The 20672-nt window shown below is 45.1% G+C and overlaps 1 protein-coding gene across 2 annotated transcripts in view; it reads right to left on the reverse strand.

Annotated features, from left to right (window-relative positions):
- OGDH (oxoglutarate dehydrogenase) overlaps window positions 1-15560 on the reverse strand; it is a 47589-nt gene extending 32029 nt beyond the window's left edge. For both annotated transcript variants that reach the window (XM_037150325.2, XM_037150327.2), the window contains exons 1-2: window positions 15459-15560; window positions 2086-2334 (exon numbers count right to left, since the gene is read on the reverse strand). In XM_037150325.2, coding sequence (XP_037006220.2) covers window positions 2086-2307 — 222 coding nt within the window. In that variant the 5' untranslated portion in view covers window positions 2308-2334; window positions 15459-15560. The remainder of the gene's footprint in view (window positions 1-2085; window positions 2335-15458) is intronic.
- Window positions 15561-20672: the final 5112 nt, after the last annotated feature.

Genomic DNA, 20672 nt, shown 5'->3' on the forward strand with positions numbered 1-20672 from the left:
TGCTTGTGACATCATCTTGAAACAAGGGTTTGGCCAGTTCAGTAGAACAAATGGACAGGCAGTGGACTCCTGCCTGATTTGGCCAAGCACGATCAGAAGCGACTTCCTGACCAATAAGTGCACACCTTCCCACCACCGTGATAGGGGCTCTTCTGGGTTGGAAAGTGTGGGGCCCCAGCACCAGGTCCCTGTGCCTGCGGACCGGTTCATGCCCCTGCTGTGCAGGAAAAGGCTACATCGGGAGGCCTCCAAACCCTTCAAGTCCCCTCTGTGAGGACCGCTTGGGCCTACATCCTCCCTGTGAATTCAGTGGCTGCCCTCTCTGCAAGGATGTCTGGGTGTAGGAGGCTCATGGTCAACTGCCCTCCCTCTCACAGAACCTGCACAAAAGATTCATGCTTTAGGGCTTGGCACCTCTAGGAACAGCATGTAAGATGAGGAGTGCTGACCTTCTGACCCCCCCACCCACAGGGCCTTGCTCAAACTGCCCCCACTGAGGATGGGTAGGGCTGCACTTGGAGCACCACCTATCATATCTGGGGGCACTGGGATCAGGCCTGCCTGACTTGTCACCAAAGCAGCAGTTACCGCTAGGGGCTCTGCTTGGGTGTTGCTTGGTTGTGGAGACCCAGTGGATTTACGCTTGATCAGAGCAATGCCATTGCTTTTAAACCACAGGTAGCCTGGGGAGGGAACATCTCCAAATAGCTTCACTATCTCCTCTCCGCAGTGTGCAGTGGCCATGAACTCCAAGGTCAGCAAGGAAAAGCTGCCTTAGCTCTGCCCCTGGTATTTGCTGAGGGTGCAAGACACGGTCTCTGCCCAAGACTAAAGGTGGTGGCCCCACTGGACTCTCAGAGAAAGGCTGAGGTGGGCTGACCCATGGCCACATGTTCCCCACACCCCACCCAAACCTCTCTACACAGGTGAGCCTCACGCATGTACAGACGTTGTTCTTGCTAAAGCCAGGTATAACTTAAGACCTGGGAGATGACAGTATGGTTCCAAAACCTTAGGCCAAGTTTATTCCAGAGAAAAGCCTGTAGCAACTGTCCTCAGAGACCTTGAGCCACCAAAAACCAAAGCAGAGCTGCCTTCCCCTTCCTGGCACTTCCTTTTGGGCTGCACCCACCTCTTCCTGCCCAGAGAAAGGCTCCAGAGTGCCTCCTGGGAACCCCGGCCCCATTGGGCTCTGCTGGCCATGGAAACAGGAAGGACCTGACTACATGTCTTCCTTGGCTGAACCATGAGCTCAGAGGAAGAGGTGGCATTTCTGGTGAGACAGGGCTAGTGGCTTCCACAGACACACCAATGCACCCAAACCTAAACGCCTTTTGATGATGAGACCCCAAGATTCACAAGGAAGGAAAAGGCCAATTAATAGTGATGATGTCAGCTGCCCCTCGTGCCTTCCCTAAGCCTGCTCTGCAGTCCTCTACCCTGCCACCAGGCCCCACCTCCAGCTCCTGTGCTGGGCCAGTGCCTGACCCGAAAACCAAGAAACGGTCATTAAAACCACAAATTTCCACTGGCCAAATGCTGTGAAGAAATTTCACCGTGAAGTGTGCCTAGTACCAAGCAAATTGTAAGGACAGAGGCACTCAGAATGACATGTCCCATGGGAGACACAGAGAACCAGAAGGAAGCTTTCACAGGATTTGCTTCTAAATACAGGAGAAAATCAGGAGCACAACAGTCTAAGATGCGAATGATGCAGAAGTCGCACCCAAGTGGTTTTAAGGTTCTTAGGATGCTGGGACGCAGGGGCATCTGACAGTCATCCTCCTGCTGGTTTTCTTTCTCCAGCATCTTCCCCTCCAGCAGCCTTGCCTGATGAGATTCCGGAAGTGGTGCAGTAGTGTCTTCAGATCCGGTCTGTTCCAGAGCAAGGCACAGTGGGTGAGCAGGAAAGCCCTCCAGAGAAGGCGGCTCCTGGTGGGCCAGGGCAGCTGCAGAGGACACGGGTGGCTGGGCTCCTAGCCACCTGCCTGCTGGCCCAAGGGCTCTTCAGGACACTTACCTGGATGGCCAGCCTACATCAGCCACAGCTTCAAACACACAAAGACCGGCTCCTGAGAGCCTTACCTTGTGAACACTCTTGGGGTTCTCCAGCCAGGCGTAGTACATCTCCTCCACATAGTTAGAACTAGTCCCACTTAGGAAGGGCTCTGCAGCCACTGGGGCAGTGTAGCACCGGATCTGCCCAAACGTCCTAGAGGCTGCTGGTCTGTTTTGAGAAAATGTCTTAACAGTCTGGGAGGCCGTCAACGGCCTCAACTTAGTAGCACAAGTCCTTAAGTGAAACATTGTTGTCCCAAAGTTTTTCACAACTGCCTGCACAAAAAAAAAGAAAGAAAAGTCAGAGAGCATTTTAGCAGGTAAAGTTACTGGGGCAAAAATACTCACTGGTTCTGGCCAGAGGAGAAAAGGTCCTAACACTGGTGGCAGGTGTCTTGCTCTGGTTCAGAGAACACAACTGAGCATGAGCACCAGCCCCCAGTGGCCTCAGCTCTGGAGCCTGAGCTCCCCCACTGCAGGGGCAGATCTTCACTTACAAGCTTAAGTCTAATTTCAGGGACATAAACTATCACATGATATAAACATGTGACATCTTTAAGTGCATCTATTGTATAAAACAATGAACAACTATAGAAAAGGCAACAAGGATTAATTGATTACAGATTAGATTTGGATTAATTGCAAAATGAGAAAGATATTTTTTACTCTATCCAGAAACTATGGAGCACCTGTCAGACACACCCTGATACTCTGGAGAATACAGAGAAATTGGGAAAAATACTTCTCAATTTATATTTGACCAGAAGAAAAAAATATTTAAAAACCATCATAGAGAAAGCGCTGAGTGCCTGGGAGGGCCAGGAAATGCCAGCTCCCCAGAGGGCTCACTCTGCCCAGGTGAGAGGCCTCAGCCTGCAGGCATCCCACGGGGAAGAGGCAGGAGGAAAGCAGAGTGGAAAAGCATGAGGAACACAGTGACCGCACAGGAACTCCTGGTGTGGGGCAGGAACTGGGGGCCGCAGGGGCTCAGAAGGGAACTTACACAAACGTCCACCGTCAGTGTACCCGAGTCAGCGACCTGACATGTCAGGACTCTTCAGGAAGCCCACAAACTCCCCTCTGTTTTCCAGCTCAGCTTTCTGAGTTTCAGTTTAGGTTTCCCCTAAGGTCACAAGGCCATCAAAAGCAGAGCCAGGTGCCAAGCCCAGCTTCCTGTTGGCAAAGTCCCCATTCTGCCTGATCCTTTTGTAATACTAGGAACAAACTGGACTTCAGGGAAGGAAATGGATGGACAGTTTGCTCCCTTCCAATCTGAATGGACTTTGTACTTGATGGTCATTAAATACTACTAACTCTAACTTACAACTCTATCAGAAGTACCCATTTTAGCCCTGGCTGGTGTGGCTCAATGGATTGAGTGCTGGCGTGCAAAGCAAGGGGTTGCTGGTTCAATTCTCAGTCAGGACACATGCCTGGGTTGCAGGCCAGGTCCCTGGTGGGGGGTATGCAACCACACATTGATATTTCTCTCCCTCTCTTTCTCCCTCCGTTCCTTCCCCTCTAAATATAAATAAATAAAATATATCTTTTTAAAGTAGCTATTTTATAAAAGCTGACTGCCCACCAGACCATGAAAGAGTTTAGACTGTTCCCAGAGGGTCCGGAACCACTTCCAAAGCCCCAGCACGCCTCTAGGCAGATCCAATGTCAGAAAGGGACAAGGGCATTTCCAGTCAGCAGAAAGCTCCTCCCCTCTCCCCAGGGGGTGGTGAGGGACCCTGGGGGAAGGGTTGGGGCCCACAGCCCCTCACCTGGGGACTAAGTGAGTTTGTACAGGAGGCTCTGGTGAGGTGCTCAGAAATCTGCCTCCAAGCACCACCTGGCTGGAAGTTGGAATCACAATCACTTCTCTGCACCTACCTTAAGGAAACCTGAGCAATGAGGCCTGCTGAGAATTACCCAGAAACAAACATTAAAAAATCATCCTTTACACTGTTTATAAGAACCCTCCCTCTTTGCCCAAGTGTAATCAGAATACACGTAAGGGCACTGACAGAGAAAGTGCCAGAGTCTGGGGCTCAGAGAACCAGTCAGCAAATGGGAAGAGCTAGGTGGGTGTTTTAACATCAAACTAAGCCCTTGCTGGTATGGGTCAGTGGGTTGAACAACAGCCTGGGAACCAAAAGGTTGCTGGTTCAATTACCAGTCAAGGTACACGCCTGGGTTGTGGACCAGGTCCCTGGTGGTAGGTGCTCAAGAAGCAACCATACATTGACACTTCTCTCCCTCTCTTTCTCCCTCCCTTCCCCTCCCTAAAAAAGTAAATAAATAGCATCTTTAAAAAGAATTATGTCCAGGAAAGTGTCAGTGAACCTATAAATGCTGAAAAAAAAAAAAAAGTAGACAAAATGACACCATTTGTAACCCATTAATTTCAGGATGCAAGTACAAACCTATACATTTGACAAAAATAAGGTTTAAAAAGTAAAAACCAAAGCAAACTTTGTTTTTAAGGGTTTGGAGCCCTGGCCTTAAAGATAATAGAACTTTATCTGTGGCTGCACCTTCCCCAGTCAAGTGGCACACACCCTGGGTCAACTGCCCATACACAGCCAGGGGAAAGAATGGACTCCTGATGCCTATCAGCGTCTTGCTGGCTGGGCAGAGGGCTAATTACAGAGGCGATGTCAGCAAAAGTGGCCTGGGCACCGTGTCTCAGGAAATGAGTCTTGGAGAGTAAAGTGCATACACTGTCAGGTGACTGTCACTTCACGTCATCAAACAGAAACTGAGGCAGCGAGGGAGTGAGGGTCGCCTCTAAACTATGAGGCATTTTGCCAGGACTAGACCAAAAGGACAAGCGAGCTGGGGGTTGATGCAGGGTGTGTGTAGGGGGGGGCAACAGGCAGAGTGACTGTAACTGGCTGCATGGACCTCACGCACCTCACTTGATCTGTGTCCACCTTCCTTCACACCCCTGCGCCTGTCTTCCTGTGACTGTGATCCCACCCTGAGAGCACGCCACATGCTCCGGAAGTGATGACAGTATTACAACTCACCAAGGAAAGAGGTCAACTAAAGATGTCTCTTAAAAATCTGAATTTCCCACCCTGGCAGCTGTGGCTCAGTGTAATGGGCATTGGCCTGTGAAACCAAAGGGCCACTGGTCCGATTCCCAGTCAGGGCACATCCCTGGGCTGCGGGCCAGGTCCCCAGTAAGAGGCATGTGAGAGGCAACCAATCAATGTATCTCTCACATGTTGATGTTTCTCTCTCTTCCTCTCTCTCTAAATGTAAATAAATAAAATAAAATCTTTAAAATTCTGTGGCACACCAAAAAATATATTTAAAGAAGTCTGAAGTTCCCATGTAAACCTAAATGCAAGTTAATTTGAAGTGGGTAGCTGTCCAGATCTAGGAGGGACTCCATGTCCACAGTCAGAACCCCACATGAGCTTTGTCTGGGAGTTTGCAGGCTGACCGCCCCTCACTCAGACTGTGCCCATGACAGGAGGGGCCTGGCTGCAGTGCTCCTGGGTGCAAGTCAACAGGCCCTTTTCAAGGGTGCTGATCAGAACACAAATCACTAAATCTTTACGGGAAGGAAGGCCATTTACCAATACTCATTAAAATGTTTAAAAGCATAAATGGGACTTCCATTTCCTGCTAAATGCAGCTCAAGACATGAGATGCTACATTTAAAACAAAAGACTCAGAGATGGAGAGGAGACAGCCTGGGAAGAAGACACTGCACTGGGCTCCTGGTTTTCTTTTTGCTTCATATACCCCAGTCTAGGGGCTGGGGAAGCTGGCAACCCAGCAATGCCAACTAATGTGGACAGAAACACTCAGCAAGAGCCAGCTTCCCATCACCAGACACCACACAGCACACAGGGGCCTGCCCCCATCCCAGCTGGCAAGGTCAGTGAAGATCAGGAACTTCCACCCCACAAGGTGACAATGAGCCCCCCCAACACTGTTGGCCTCAGTGGAGGCCAGGGGGAAAGCCTAGGTTCTACACACACCCACTGCCCCAAGAGACACAGGGAAGCACTCTCTCTTCCCAGGCAGGGTGAAAATATAAAGACCAAACAGAGGACTTACACCTAAAGAGCAGATACCAAGGAGGCTGGGTGGGGAGCCTGGATTACACCCCTGACTGGCAGGGACTAGGCAGCACCCCTGTCCCCCATCTGTGTCTGAGAGAGACTGCTCTACTCAGATTTAAATAAGATCCATTCTCAAAGCATAACACCCAAATGTCCAGGCTGCAATCAAAGATCACTTACCACATCAAGAACAAAGATGATCTCAAGTGAAACAAAAACCGACCATCTATAGACACCAACACCAAATGACACAGACATCAGAATTATCTGGCAGATTTTAAGAGTCAGCATCCAAATGCTTTCACAAGCAACTATAAACATGCTTGGAACAAAACCCAAAAAGTCTCAGCAGAGGTACGGAAGATGTAAAGAAGAAATGAATAGCCATTTCAGAACTGAAAAATATAACAACTAATATAAAACACCTGATGGATGGGTCAAACCGCAGAATGCAGGAGACAGAAGAAAGTCAGCGAACATGGAGCTAGAATAAAAGAAACCATCTGATCTGAACACTAGATAAAAGAGATTGAAAAGAAATGAACAGGGCCCCCAGGACACGTGGGACTAAAACAAAAGACCTAGTGACGACATGATATGTCACCTGAATCCCAGGAGTAGAAGAGAGGTGCTGCAGAAGTATTCAGAGAAACAACAGCTGAAGACTTTCCAAATCTGACAAATGGAAAAAACCTGCAAATCTAAGAAGCTGGGTAAACCTGAACAGAATGAACCCTAAAAAATCCAGTCCAAGACACAAGATAAACTTCTGAAAACTACAATTTCAACAGTATATTAATCAGAAACTGTGGAGGCCAAGGGGAAGTGACCCGACACTTTCAAGTGCTGAAGGGAAAATAACTGTCCACCCAGAATCGCACATCCAGCAAAAACACCCATCAGAAGGGAAAGGGGAATCAGAGCACTCTCAGATGGAGAAAAACCAAGAGGTTCTGCTGCCAGCAGACCTTCCCTCAGTGACTAAAGAAGTTCTTTAAACATAAAGGCGACGGTAAAAGGAATTTTACAACACCATGAAGAAAGGACAATGGATAAAAGAGATTGAGTAAATATAATTTCTTTGTCCTCTTGAGTCTTCCAAATGACATGTGATGCTTAAAGCAAAAATTACAACATGTCTGATATAGTTGTATTATTTATTTAAGATTTTATTGATTTATTTTTAGACAGAGGGGAGGGGAAAGGAGGGGAGGGGAGAGGAAGGGAGGGGAGGGGAAGGGAGGGGAGGGGAGGGGAAGGGAGGGGAAGGGAGGGGAAGGGAGGGGAGGGGAGGGGAGGGGAGGGGAGGGGAAGGGAAGGGGAAGGGAAGGGAAGGGAAGGGAAGGGAAGGGAAAGGAAGGGAAAGGAAGGGAAAGGAAGGGAAGGGAGAATGAGAGGGAGAGAAACATCAGCGTGTGGTTGCTTCTCATGTGCCCCCTACTAGGGAGCTGGCCCACAAGCCAGGCAAGTGCCCTGACTGGGAATCGAACTGGCGACCCTTTGGTTCACAGGCCATTGTTCCATCCACTGAACCACAGCAACCAAAACCTGATATGGTCTTAAATGCATGTAGAGAAAGTAGTTAAGACACAGTCAATAGGGGAGGGTAAAGGGATGTGCATGGAGGTAGGGCTCGTAACTTCACTCAGACTGATAAAATGATGATACCAGTGGACTGTGTTAAGTGTACACATTTATATAATGTAATCCTTAGCCACTAAAAACTGTACAAAGAAATATACTCAAAAACACTACATATCAATAAAGGTGGAATTTCAAAACAATGTTCAAGTAACCTACAAGAAGTCAGGGAAAAGAAAGCAGAGAAACAGAAAACAAAAAAGAAAATAGAGAATAAAAGGGCAGACATAAGTCCTAACACAACAATAACGACGTCAAATGTAAATGGTCTAAATACACCAATTAGATAACACGTTGGCAGAGTGAATAAACAAGCCTCAGCTGTATGCTCGTCTATACGACATTCACTTCACATACAATGATACTGCCCTGGCCAGGCAGCTCCACTGGTTAGAGCATTGTCCTGGTGCACCAAGGTTGTGGGTTCCATCTCCAGTGAGGGCACATACAAGAAGCAACCGGTGAGGACTCCCGGCCAAGATGGAGGCATAGGTAGACACACTGTGCCTCCTTGCACAACCAAAATAAGGTCAACAGAAATTTAGAAACAAACAAACCAACCAACCGGTACTGACAGAAAATTGAACTGTATAAAGTCTGACAACCAAGAAATTAAAGAAGAAACATTCACCCAGATCTGTAGGAGGGGTGAAGTCAGGCAGCTGGGTGGAGAGGACTCATGGCAAAGCGGCGGCTGGAGGACCTCAGGTGCGTATGGTAGCAGTGGGTGGACCCAGCAAGGCAGCGGATGGTGGAGGGGCTCAGCGCGCTAGGCAGCTGGTGGACTGGGCTGTCCCACGTTCACGCACAGATAAACCAGGCGAAACTGGGGAGCGACACAGACCGCACAACCCAGGGCTCCAGCACCAGGAAATAAAGCCTCAAAACACCGACTGAAAACACCTGTGGGGTTCAGGTGCTGGGAGAGACTCCCAGCCTCACAGGAGAATTCACTGGAGAGACCCACAGGGTTCTAGAACATACACAAGCCCACCCACAGGGAAACCAGCACCAGAAGAGCCCAGTTTGCTTGGGGGAAGCAGCAGAAGGAACTGAAATCTGAGAGAGGAGCAAGCACCACTGTTCCCTCTTGGACTCCTGCCCCACATACTACATCACAACCCAGAAACTGGGTTGCCCGCCCTGGTGAACACCTAAGGCTCTGCCCCTCACTACGTAACAGGTGTGTCAAGACAAAAAAAAAAAAAAAAAAGGCTCAAATGGAAGAACAGATCAAAGCTCCAGAAATAATACAACTAAGTGGCAAGGAGATAGCCAACCTATTAGATGCACAGTTCAAAACCCTGGTGATCAGGATGCTCACAGAATTGGTTGAATTTGGTTGCAAATTAGATGAAAAAATGAAGGCTAAGTGAAAATAAAGGACATGTACAGGGAACCAATAGTGATGAGAAGGAAACTGGGACTCAAATCAATGAAGTGGACCAGAAGGGAGAAAGAAACAACTAAACAGAAAAGAATGAAGAAACAAGAAATCGAAAAAAATGAGGAGAGGCTTAGGAACCTCCAGGACATCTTTAAACGTCACAACATCCAAATTATAGGGGTACCAGAAGAAGAGGAAGAACAACAAGTGGAAAAGTTATTTGAACAAATAATAAAGGAGAACTTCCCCAATCTGGCAAAGGAAATAGACTTCCAAGAAGTCTAGGAAGCTCAGAGAGTCCCAAAGTAGTTGGACCCAAGGAAGAATACACCAAGGCACATCATAATTGAATTAGCCAAGATTAAAATGAAGAAGAGAATCCTAGAAGCAGCAAGAGATAAGGGGACAGTCACCTACAAAGGAGTTCCCATCAGACTGTCAGCAGATTTCTCAAAAGAGACCTTACAGGCAAGAAGGGGCTGGAAAGAAGTATTCCAAGTCATGAAATCCAAAGACCTACATCCAAGATTGCTCTATTCAGCAAAGCTTTCATTTGGAATGGAAGGCCAGATAAAGTGCTTCTCAGATAAGATCAAATTCAAGGAGTTCATCATCACCAAGCCCTTATTATATGAAATGTTAAAGGAACATACCTAAGAAAAAGAAGATAAAAAAGATGAACAGTGAAAGGACAGCAAACTCACAGTTATTAAGAACCACACCTAAAACAAAAGCAAACTAAGAGGACAGCTAGATCAGGAGCAGAACCATAGAAATTAAGATCACATGGAGGGTTAGCAACAGGGGAGTGGGAGAAGGAGAAGGGGGAGAAGGTACAGAAAATAAGTAGTATAGATGGTAGGTAGAAAATAGATAGGGGGGAGGGCAAGAATAGTATGGGAAATATAGAATCTAAAGAACTTGAGACACGTGGTCATAAACTAAGGGGGGAATGGTGGGGGAGGGGGTGTGCAGGGTGGAGGGGAATGAAGGGGGAAATAGAACTGTAACGACATAATTAATAAAATATATTTTTTAAAAAAGAGCCCTGGCTGGTGTAGCTCAGTGGATTGAGTGCGGGCCTGCGAACCAGACAATCAAGGTTCGATTCCCAGTCAGGGCACATGCCTGGGTTGCAGGCCGGTTCCCTGCAGGCCAGTTCCCAGCAGGGGATGCACGAAAGGCAACCATATACTGATATTTCTCTCCCTCTCTCCTTCCCTTCCCTTCTAAAGATAAATAAATAAAATCTTATTAAAAAAATCACACACACACACAAAAAGAAAGGGCAGATAAAATGCTGCTCAGGTAAGGTGAAGTTAAAGAAGTTCATTATCACCAAGCCCTTATTATATGAAATGTTAAAGGGATTTATCTAAGAAAAATAAGATAAACATGTACAGTAAAATGACAGCAAACTCACAATTATTAACAAACACACCTAAAATAAAAGGGAAAACTAAGTAAACAATTACAACAGGAACAGAAGCACAGAACTGGAGATCACATGGAGGGTTAGCAACAGGGGAGTGGGAAGAGGAGAAGGGGGTAAAGGTACGGAGAATAAGTAGCATAGATAGTAGGTAGGAAATAGGCGGAGGGTAAGAATAGTATAGGAAATGTAGAAGCCAAGAACTTATTAGACACATGGACATGAACTAAAGGGGGGGATGTGGGTGGGAGAGGGTGTGTAGGGTGGAGGGGAGTGAAGGGGGAAAATGGGACAACTGTAACAGCATAATCAATAAACTATATTTAAAAAGAGCAACCAATGGATGCATAGATAAGAGGAACTAATCAATCTCCCTCAAATCAATAGAAGTTAAAGAAATCAGGGCTCTATTACCAGATAAAGCAGACACCAGAGCAAAGGAAACCTCTGTATTTCACTGTGTGTGATGCTCCAGTGTGTGATGCGGATCCATGTTTTTTGCTCAAACTTTCAGTAAAAAAATTTTTTTCACTTTGATTTTTTAATTCAATTATTTATTTATATCTAGAAAGAAAACCAATTATCATATTCCAGGGTATTATTTTGCATATGGATATCGTTATTGCTTTCTAGAGTTACACTTCTAATGCATAAGCATGATAAAAAAATTAAAAACACTTATATAAATACAGAATTAGTATTACCCATGCATAATGGGCATCCTTATTTTTTCCTCAAAAATTTGGGCAAAAAAGTGTATATTTTACACAGCAAAATATGGTACCAGAGACAGAGAAAGCCATTACCTAATGCCAAAAGGTCAATCCACTGTGAAGACATAGCAATCATAAATGTGCATGAGCCAAACATCATACTGCAAAGTATGTGAATCAAACCAATAAAAGTAAAAGGAGAAAAAAACAAATCCACAATTATACTTAGAAATTTTAACTCCCTCTTTCAACTGGACATAAGATCAGGAAGGATACAGAACTCAGTAAAAGTACAAACTACCACACTCACCCAATTTGCAACATATAAGTCTGTAACCCCACAATTATTTTAAAACTTTTAATTTGTAATTAAAAAGCTTCTGTAAAGGTAAGTTCCAGGCCCAGATACTTTCACTGGGGAATACTATGAAACGTCTAAAGGTGAATCACCTCCAGGTCTACACATCTCTTCCAGAAAATATAGGAGGGGACACTTAACCAATTCATTTTATGAAGCTAATATTTCTCTGAGACCAAACCCAAAGACAGTACAAAACAAAAAAACAACTTTAAACTAATATCCCTCATGAATACAGATTAAAAATGCTTAATAAAACACAGCAAAGAGGACTGAGCAATACATAAATACAATTACACACCGTGACCTAGTGGGGTTTATTTCACATTTGCAAGGCTGGTTCAATATCCAACCCCCTCTCCCACCCAAACAAAAGGCAATGTAACTTACCACATTAACAAGCTAAAAAAAGATAAAGATAAAGCATCTGACAAAATTCAAAACCCATTCATGTTAAAAACTCACAGAAAAGAATGACCAGAAGAGAACTTCAACTTAATAGAAAACATTCACGAAGCCTACAATTCACATTATACTTACTGGTGACAGACTGAATGCCTCTTTTTAAACCAGGAGCCATGCAAGGACGCTCATTCTTATCCCTATTTCACACGGCACTGGAAGTTATGCCATCCAGGGCCACAAGGCATGAGAAGGAACTAAAAGGCATTCAGATCCGCAGACAGTGAGAAACAAACTGCACAGACATGATCATCTGTGCTTGAAATCTCAAGAATTCTACAGACACACTCGCCAAACTAGTAAGTGAATTCGGCAGAGACACAGGATACAAGATAAACATAGAAAAACCTATTGTATTTCCATATACTATCAATGAATACATGAAAACCAAAATTTTTAAGAAGGGAATACTTAGAGCATAAGTCTAACAAAATATGTACAGAACTGTATGCCAACTACAAAATACTAATGAGAGAAATGAAAAAAGCTAAATAAATGGAGAGATAGCCTGTGTTCTAGACTGGAAGACTGAACAAAGACGTTGAGTGTCTCCAAACTGATCAAAAGCCTAGTGATTTTTTTTTGTATATTTAGGTAAAATTATGCTAAAATTTATAAGAAAACGCAAAGGAACAAAATTAGCAAAAAACAATTGTGAAGAAGAATAACGTGTGATGAGTCAATGCACCTGGTTCTGAGACTGACTGTGCAGCTGCACAACCATGTGTGGCACTGGGGATGGGACCAGTGAAAAGACCAAGGGGGTCGAACGGAGAACTGTAAGAAAGATCCATGCACAACAAGCACAGCCGACTGATGACGAAAGTGCAACAGCGAGTCAATGAAGGAAGAACAGCCTTCTCAATAAAGGGTGCTGGTTAATAACCATAGGCAGAAAAAAAAGAAAAAGAAAGAAGAAACCATTCAATCTAGGTTTTATATCTTACACTGAAATTAATTCAAAGTGGGTCATAGATTTAAATGTACAACACAAAGTTATGCAACTTTTGGTAAAGCACATACGAGAAAATCTTGAGGAACTAGAGCCAGACAAAGAGTTCTTAGGTGTGACACTAAACAACAATCTGTAATTGACAACTGATAAACGACTTCATGAAAATTACAGATTTTTGCTCTGCAAAAGATCCTGTTAAGGAACAAGGAATCAAGCTACAGACTAGGAGAAAATGCCAGCAAATCACATATCCAAGAAAAGGCTGGTATCTAGACCATGTAAGGAATTCTCAAAACTCAACATTAAAAAAAAGGCAAGCAAACAATCCAATTTCAAAGTGGGCAAAAGATGTGAACAGGCATTTCAGTATACAGATGGCAAGTAAGCACATGAAAAATATTTAGTATCACTAGCCATCAGGGAAATGCAAATTAAAACCACAATGAGACATCACTACAAATGTATGAGAACAGCTAAAATAAAAAAATAACATCACCAAATGCTGGCAAGGATGTGGAGAAAGTGGATCACAAATACATTGTTGGTGGTAATGGTACAGCCACTCTGGAAAACACTTTGGCTATTTCTTTCAAAATGAAACATGCAGTTACCACATGACATATTGGCTGCAATCCTGGGCATTTTTCCCAGGGAATGAAAACTGATATTCACCTGTATACGTGTTTGCTGAGCCTTATTCACAATAGCCAAAGAATGAAAACCACCTAGGTATCTTTGAATGCGTGAACAGTTACAGGAGCTGTGGTATACCCACATAAGAAGCAACCAACTACTGATACAGGCAACAACCTACCTACACGACCCTTCAGAGAACTATGCTGCGTGGCAAAAGCCAATCCCCAAAAGGCTACATTCTGTATGATTCTCTTTACATAACATTCTTGACATGCCAAAATTATAGAAATGAAGAACAGATTAGCAGTTGCCAGGAACTGGACTGGAGGCAGGAGAGAAGAGGATGTGGCTATAAAAAGGCAACAGGAAGGAACCTTGTGATGGAACTGTTCTGCATCTTGGCTGTTATCAATGTCAGTATCTGGTGGTGACACTGTACTATAGTTTTTGCAAAATGTCACCACTGACAGAAACTGGGTAAAGGGACACTGCGATCTTTCTATATATTTGTTGTAACTGCATATGGTGGATTTGTATGCACAGTCTCAAAACTAGTTCTTAGCCCTGGCTGGTGTAGCTCAGTGGATTGAGCGTGGGCCTGCGAACAAAGGGATTACGGTTCGATTCCCAGTCAGGGCACATGACTGGGTGGCTTGTAGTGGCGCAGACAGCGGTTCCTCCCACGGCACTCATCCTGGTGCTGCTCGGAGCCCTATGTTGGAAGTGGGCCGAGGGCACCTGTAGCCCCCAGTCCTTTCCTCTCTTCGGGGACGGGGAGCAGACGCAGGGCAGATGAGCCACTAGTTTTATACTAAATGTCGATACAAAATTACACTTATCTCAAGTAGGTGACAAAAGGGTCCATGAATAGGGTCTTACTCCAGGAAGTGCACTTCATCTCATCAGCACAGGCTATTAAACCTCCTGAAGGATGAGGACGTAGGGTCGTCTGTTCAAGGTCATCACCCCCGCAGCCCCAGGGGAGCGAGATGAACAAAGTGGACTACTGAGCCCGGAGTCGTGGGGCGAGGGCGGGGGGAGGCGGGTGCTGCGGTGTGAGAGGCTCACCAAGGGCGTAGTTCCAGGAGCGAATGGGAAAGGACGGGCGAGGTACTGAGCACTGTAAGTATTGATTGCTGGGACTACGGAGTGAGGTGGGACACCACGCACGTGGGCTGCCGCAGAGTAACTGCTCAAGGGCGTCGCCCCAATAGGGTAGGGACAACCGGGACTGGAACAGACCTCGCACCCCGCCCTGGGAGGCGGAGCCCGCGGCCCCGGGCCTAAGGCCCACAGCCCGCAGCCGCTTCAAGGGCGCGCCGTCGGTCAGTTCCTCACGGCAAGGTGGACACTTCTGGGCTGCCCCACGTGACGCTTCCTCGACCTTGGGGGTCACCCCGGCGACTGTCCCCATACCCTCACATCCGCCGCGCGCCCCGCCCCCCGCCCGCCCCAGCCAATGGCGCGCCGCTCCGCGCCCCGCGCGACCTCTGCGCGCGCCCGCACCCGCCAATCTCCGCCCGCCAGGAGGCGCCCGCGGCGCCACTGGCTGCCGCGTCCGTCCGTCAGACCCCTGTCCCGCCTACCCTCCCGTCAGCCCCGCTCCATCCAGCTTCACTCCCTGTCACCGCAACGCCGGCAACAACAAGGGTGCGGCGGCCTCATCCTCCACCGCGACTCCCATGCCCTGCCTGACAGGCACGGAGCCTCCACACCGAACCGGGCCCAGCGACAGCGCGCACTTACCTGTCTGCGGCTCAGCTCCACCAGAATGAAGCACCGACACCCCACTCCCGGGAACCAAACTCTCGGCCCCGCCCAGGCGTGTGGCGTCAGCACGTAGCCCGGCGTCCGGAGAGTCCCCCGCCGCGTGGGCGGGGCAGTGATGTCACAGAGCTGTACTGCGCTGTCCTTGCATCGTCGGGGTTAGCGCGGAGGTCTCAGGGGTGGGGGTGACCTTGGGTCCGTGGGACAGGTCTGGGTCCGTGTCTGGAAAGGGGTGTGCGCGAGATCAGGAGTGGGGTGTCTGAGGAGTCTGTGAGGAGAGCTAAGGAGGTCGGACGGAAAGGCGCCTCGATCAGCGGCGGATTGGGAAGCAGGAAGCCCTGGCGCACCCCCCTTCTTTCAGCCGGGGGGGGGGGGGACTCGAGGGTTTCCCAAATGGACAGCGGGATTGGTGCGCGGCGCTGCGGCCTTTGGCCAGTGCATCGTGTCGTGCAAGTGGATATTGGCCTTTAGATGTTATTTTACTTAATTGCTAAGAAAGAAAAAACGCTGTTACTAGGACGCCTCGTAGATCTTAAGATACAGCCCTACTTCAAAATGTGAAAATCTAGGGAAAATATTGTATTAGAATTTAAATACGGTGAATGATGGTCACTCACATAGGAAGTCAGTCCCTTGCTGCAAGCAAGGAGAAAGCCTCATTTCATGCTAACGTGTCTGCCGCTCCACTCTTTTTCTTTCCTTTTTAAACTTTTTTCTTTTGAGAGTACGTTAATAAAGCTAGGGACAGTGAAAGAGGGAAGGGCCTAGGACAGAAGCAGCAGCAGGGGAGAGACTAGGCAGGGCTGCTTTGTCTGTCTGAGAAATAAAAGTCGCAGTGACAGAGGTGAGCCAGTGCAGGGCTCCTGTTGGCTCACTGAAAAGTCAGAGGAAATGAAAGAAACTCTGGGGGCCTTGGAGACAGGTTCGGGGCGGGGGGGTGTGGGTCAGCCGGGAGTGAGCCACTGCTGCCCATTGGTCTGGTGGGGACCTTTAGAGTTTCGGAGACGCACGCCTGTGAGGGCAGGAGAAGGGAAAGAAAAGGGCTTGGAGGGCCAAACGCCTCTAACCCTGTTTGACAAGGGGACACGTTAGACAGGCTCGGAACTTTTGATGGGGTAGAACTTAAACTGCTTTGTCTTCCTGATCTGTGAGTTTCTCTTTGATGTTTATGTCAAGTGGTATGGTTTTCCTCCTTACAGTACTGACAGTTTAAAATTTTTTTTAAATTGATTTTTAGAGAGGGAGAGGAAGGGAGAGAGAGGGAAGCATCGATTTCTTGTCCCAGTTAATGAATCATTCATTGTTTCTTGGATGTGTCCTGACCTGGGGCCCAAACTGCAACCTGAGCGTTATGGGACGAAACTCTAAGCAACTGAGCTACCTAGCCAGGGCGTGATAGTAATAAATGGTTCCAGTTAAAGACTATGTTAACTAGGCATTAGCATGGGAAGGTGGCATTCAAATAGCTGATATTAGGGGAATGCTGTTTCAATGACAAGGGCAGTGATCTGACCGAGATAGTTGCATAGAGGACAAAACTGAGTCTGGGCTGGAATTCAGACTCGGGACTGTGTCACCCACTCCTGGCTGTGACATGGACTTAGAGCAATTCCTAAATTTCTACAAGGGAAAGGTAAAGTAAGAGGGTTTTGTTTTTAAGTAAGAGCACTGTATAAATGCAAGAACGAAGTCGGGCTGCTGTGTGGGGTAAGGATTGAGAGACTGGGAGAAGGTGAAGAACAAGGAACAACCGCAGTATGTTGTTTTCTTTTTCCCTTTTAAAAAATTGTGGTAAAATATATATATGAAAAATATTCATTGCTCAGTAGACTGAGCACCGGCCTATGGACCCAAAAGTCACCAGTTTGATTCCCAGTCAGGGCACATGCCTGGGTTGTCGGCTGGGTCCCCATTTGGGGGTGTGTGAGAGGCAAATGATCCATGTTTCCCACATCAATGTGTCTCCCTGTCTTTCTCCCTCCTACCTCTCTAAAAATAAATAAAACATTTTTAAAATTCTTATGAAAGTGTACAATTTTTAATTATATTCACGATGTTGCACAACTATCACTGCTATATCCAAAACTTTTTCACCAGTCCAAATAGAAACTCTAGCCTTTAAGCAATAACTTCCTTTTCCCCTCCCCTCTCCCTTCTCCCTATACTTTCTGTCTCTGTAATCTGACAACTCTGGATACCTCATGTAAGTGAATTCATACAGTATTTGTCCTTTTATGTGTCACTTAGCACATTTCAAGATTCATCCAGTTTGTAGCATGTGTCATATTTTTGTGGCTGATATATTATTCCATTGTACAGACAGGCCACACCTCATCTGTCCATCAGCTGCTACATTTAGGTTGTTTCCATCTTTTGGCTACTGTGATTAATGCTACAATGGCCATTGGCTTTCAAGTACATGTTGAGTCCTTGTTTATAATTCTCTTTATAATACCTAGGAGTGACTTAGTGAGTCACATGGTAATTGTATGTGTAGCCTTTCGAGGAAGTGCTGAACTGTTTCCCACAGTGGGCACGCCATGTTGCATTCCCACCAGCAGTGCAGGAAGGTTCCCGTTTCTCAACCTCCTCAATATTTTTCTTTTTAAAACTTTTTTATAGCCATTCTAGTAGGTGGAGGGTAATCTCATTTTGGTTTTGATTTGCATTTCCTTATTTCTAATGTCAAGAATGTTTTCATTTCCTTATTGGCTATTTTTATATCTTTGGAGGAAAGTTTATTCAAGTCTTTTTCAAGTCTTTTTTTCTTCCTTTTCTTTTTTTTTATTCCAGTCTTTTTTTGAATTGGGTTGTTTGTCATGTATAGTTGGAGGACTTTATATATTCTGGATATTAATTTTTTTATAAGATATATGATTTATAAATAGTTTCATTCTTTTCACTTTATTTGTAATATTCTTTGATGAACAAAAATTTTAAACTCGGATGAAATCCATTTTATTCATATTTGTTATTGTTGCTCGATCATATCTAACAATCTATTGCCAAATCAGAGTTCATGAAGATTAACCCTTATGTTTTTTCTAGGAGCTTTATGTTTTAGCTTTTATCCTTAGGTTGTTTACCCATTTTGAGTTTGTTTTTGATTATGATGTGTGTTAGGGGTCAGACTTCATCTTTTTGCATGAGGAACTCCAGGTGTCCCAGCATCACCTGGTGAGAGACAATTGTTTCCCATTGAATGAACTTGGCACCCTTTTTAAAGGGAGTTTTGGTAGGGATTGTGTTGAATCTGTAGATTGCTTTGGATAGCACTTGCATCTTAAAAATATTAAGTCTTCCAGACCATGAACATGGGATGTTTTTCCATTTATTTGTGTCTTAATTTCTTTCAGCAGTGTTTTGTACTTTTTGGTGTACAAGTCTTTTTCTTTGGTCAGGTTACTCCATGGTGTGTTACATGTAAGTGGAGCTGCTCTCCCGATTTCCTCCTCCTGTCGCTCATTACTGGTTGTTGTGCACTGATTTCTGTCCTGCAACTCCACTGAATTTACTACCTCTTGTAACTTTCTTGTGGGTTCTTTGGGATTTTCCATATTTAGGATCATGGAATGGAAATAAAGATAGTTTTTCTTCCTTCCTTGTTTGGGTGCCTTCTCTTTTTCTTGCTGAATTGCCCCAGCTAGAACTTCCAGTACCGGGTTAAGTAGAAGTGTTGAGAGTGGGCACCCTTGTTTTGTTTCTGACCTTAGAGAAATGATTCAGATTTTACCACTGAGTATGTTTGCTTTGGGATTTTCATAGATATTATTTACTATGTTGAGAAACTTCCTTTATATTCCTCGTTTTTTGCGTGTTATTGAAATGAAAGGATGTAGGATTTTAAGTGCCTGTTCTCCATCAGTTGAGGTAATCATATTTTTTTCCCTTTTGTTCTATTGTGGTATATTGCATTGATTTTTTTTATGGTGAACTATTCTTGCATTCCTGGGACAAATCTCGCTTGGTCATGGTGCATAATCATCTAAATATGCTGTTGGATTTGGTTTACTAGTATTTTGTTGAGAAGTTTTGTATCTATGTTTATAAGAGATATTGGTATCATTTTCTTGTGACGTCTTTGGCTCTATTTCAGTGCTGTGCGGGCCTCACAGCATGGGGTAGGAGGTGTTTCCCTCCTCTTCAGTTTGTTGGTAGAGCTTCAGTAGCATTGGTGTTAATTTTTTTTAAATGTTTGCTAGAGTTCACCAGGAAAGCCATCCATTCCATACCCATTTTGGTTCCTGTTATGTTTAGGTAATTTGTGTGTTTCTAGGAATTTATCCATTTCATCTAAGTTATCTTATTTGTAGGCGTGCAGTTGTTCATAGTATTCTCTTAGGGTTTTTTTTTTATTACTGTAAGGTCAGTAATAATGTTTACTTTTATTTCTGATTTTAGTGATTTATGTTTTTTTTTCTGTCAGTCTAAGTAAAGGTTTTGTTGATCTTTTCAGAGAACCAACTTTACTTACATAGACTTGTTTTTCCATTGTTTCATTTATCTCTAATTTGTATTTGTTCCTTTCTTCTTCCAGCTTTGGGTTTAGTTTGCTTTTTAAAAAAATTTTTTAGTTCTTCAAAATGTAAAAATTAGGTTACTGATTTGATACATTTTTTTAACAAAAAAGATTTTATTTGTTTTTAGAGAGAGGGGAAGGGAGGGAGGAAGATGCAGAGAAACATCAATGTGTGGTTGCCTGTGACACACCCCCTACTGAGGACCTGGCCTGCAACCCAGGCTGTGCCCTGACTGGGAATTGAACCCAGGCTGTGACCCTTTGGTTCCCAGGTGGGCATTCAGTCTACTGAGCCACACCAGCCAGGGTTCAGATCTTTTTTACTGTAGACATTTTTTGCTATAAATTATTTTGTAACCACTGCTTTCATTGCATTCCATAGCTTTTCCTCAATATGCTTTTTCATCAAAGAATACATTCTTCATTCATTGAACAAATATTCATACCAGCTTGGTTCTAGGTGGTGGGGATTTAGAGGTAAATACAGGACGGGCAGGATTTAGGGTAAACCAAAATAGCAACTGGTGGCTTCAAATCCATAAAGCAGGGTACTATGATAAAGAACAGCAGTTAACACTGCTTTAACTTTTGCTTTAACTTTTAAATTTTAAGTAGGTAATATATACACGTGGTTCAAAAATAAAGATATTAAATGGTCTAGGTTGCAAAGTCTC

This window comes from Artibeus jamaicensis, unplaced genomic scaffold (assembly GCF_021234435.1).
Source record: "Artibeus jamaicensis isolate MK-2021 breed Jamaican fruit bat unplaced genomic scaffold, CSHL_Jam_final contig_886, whole genome shotgun sequence".
NCBI classification, from domain to species: domain Eukaryota; kingdom Metazoa; phylum Chordata; class Mammalia; order Chiroptera; family Phyllostomidae; genus Artibeus; species Artibeus jamaicensis.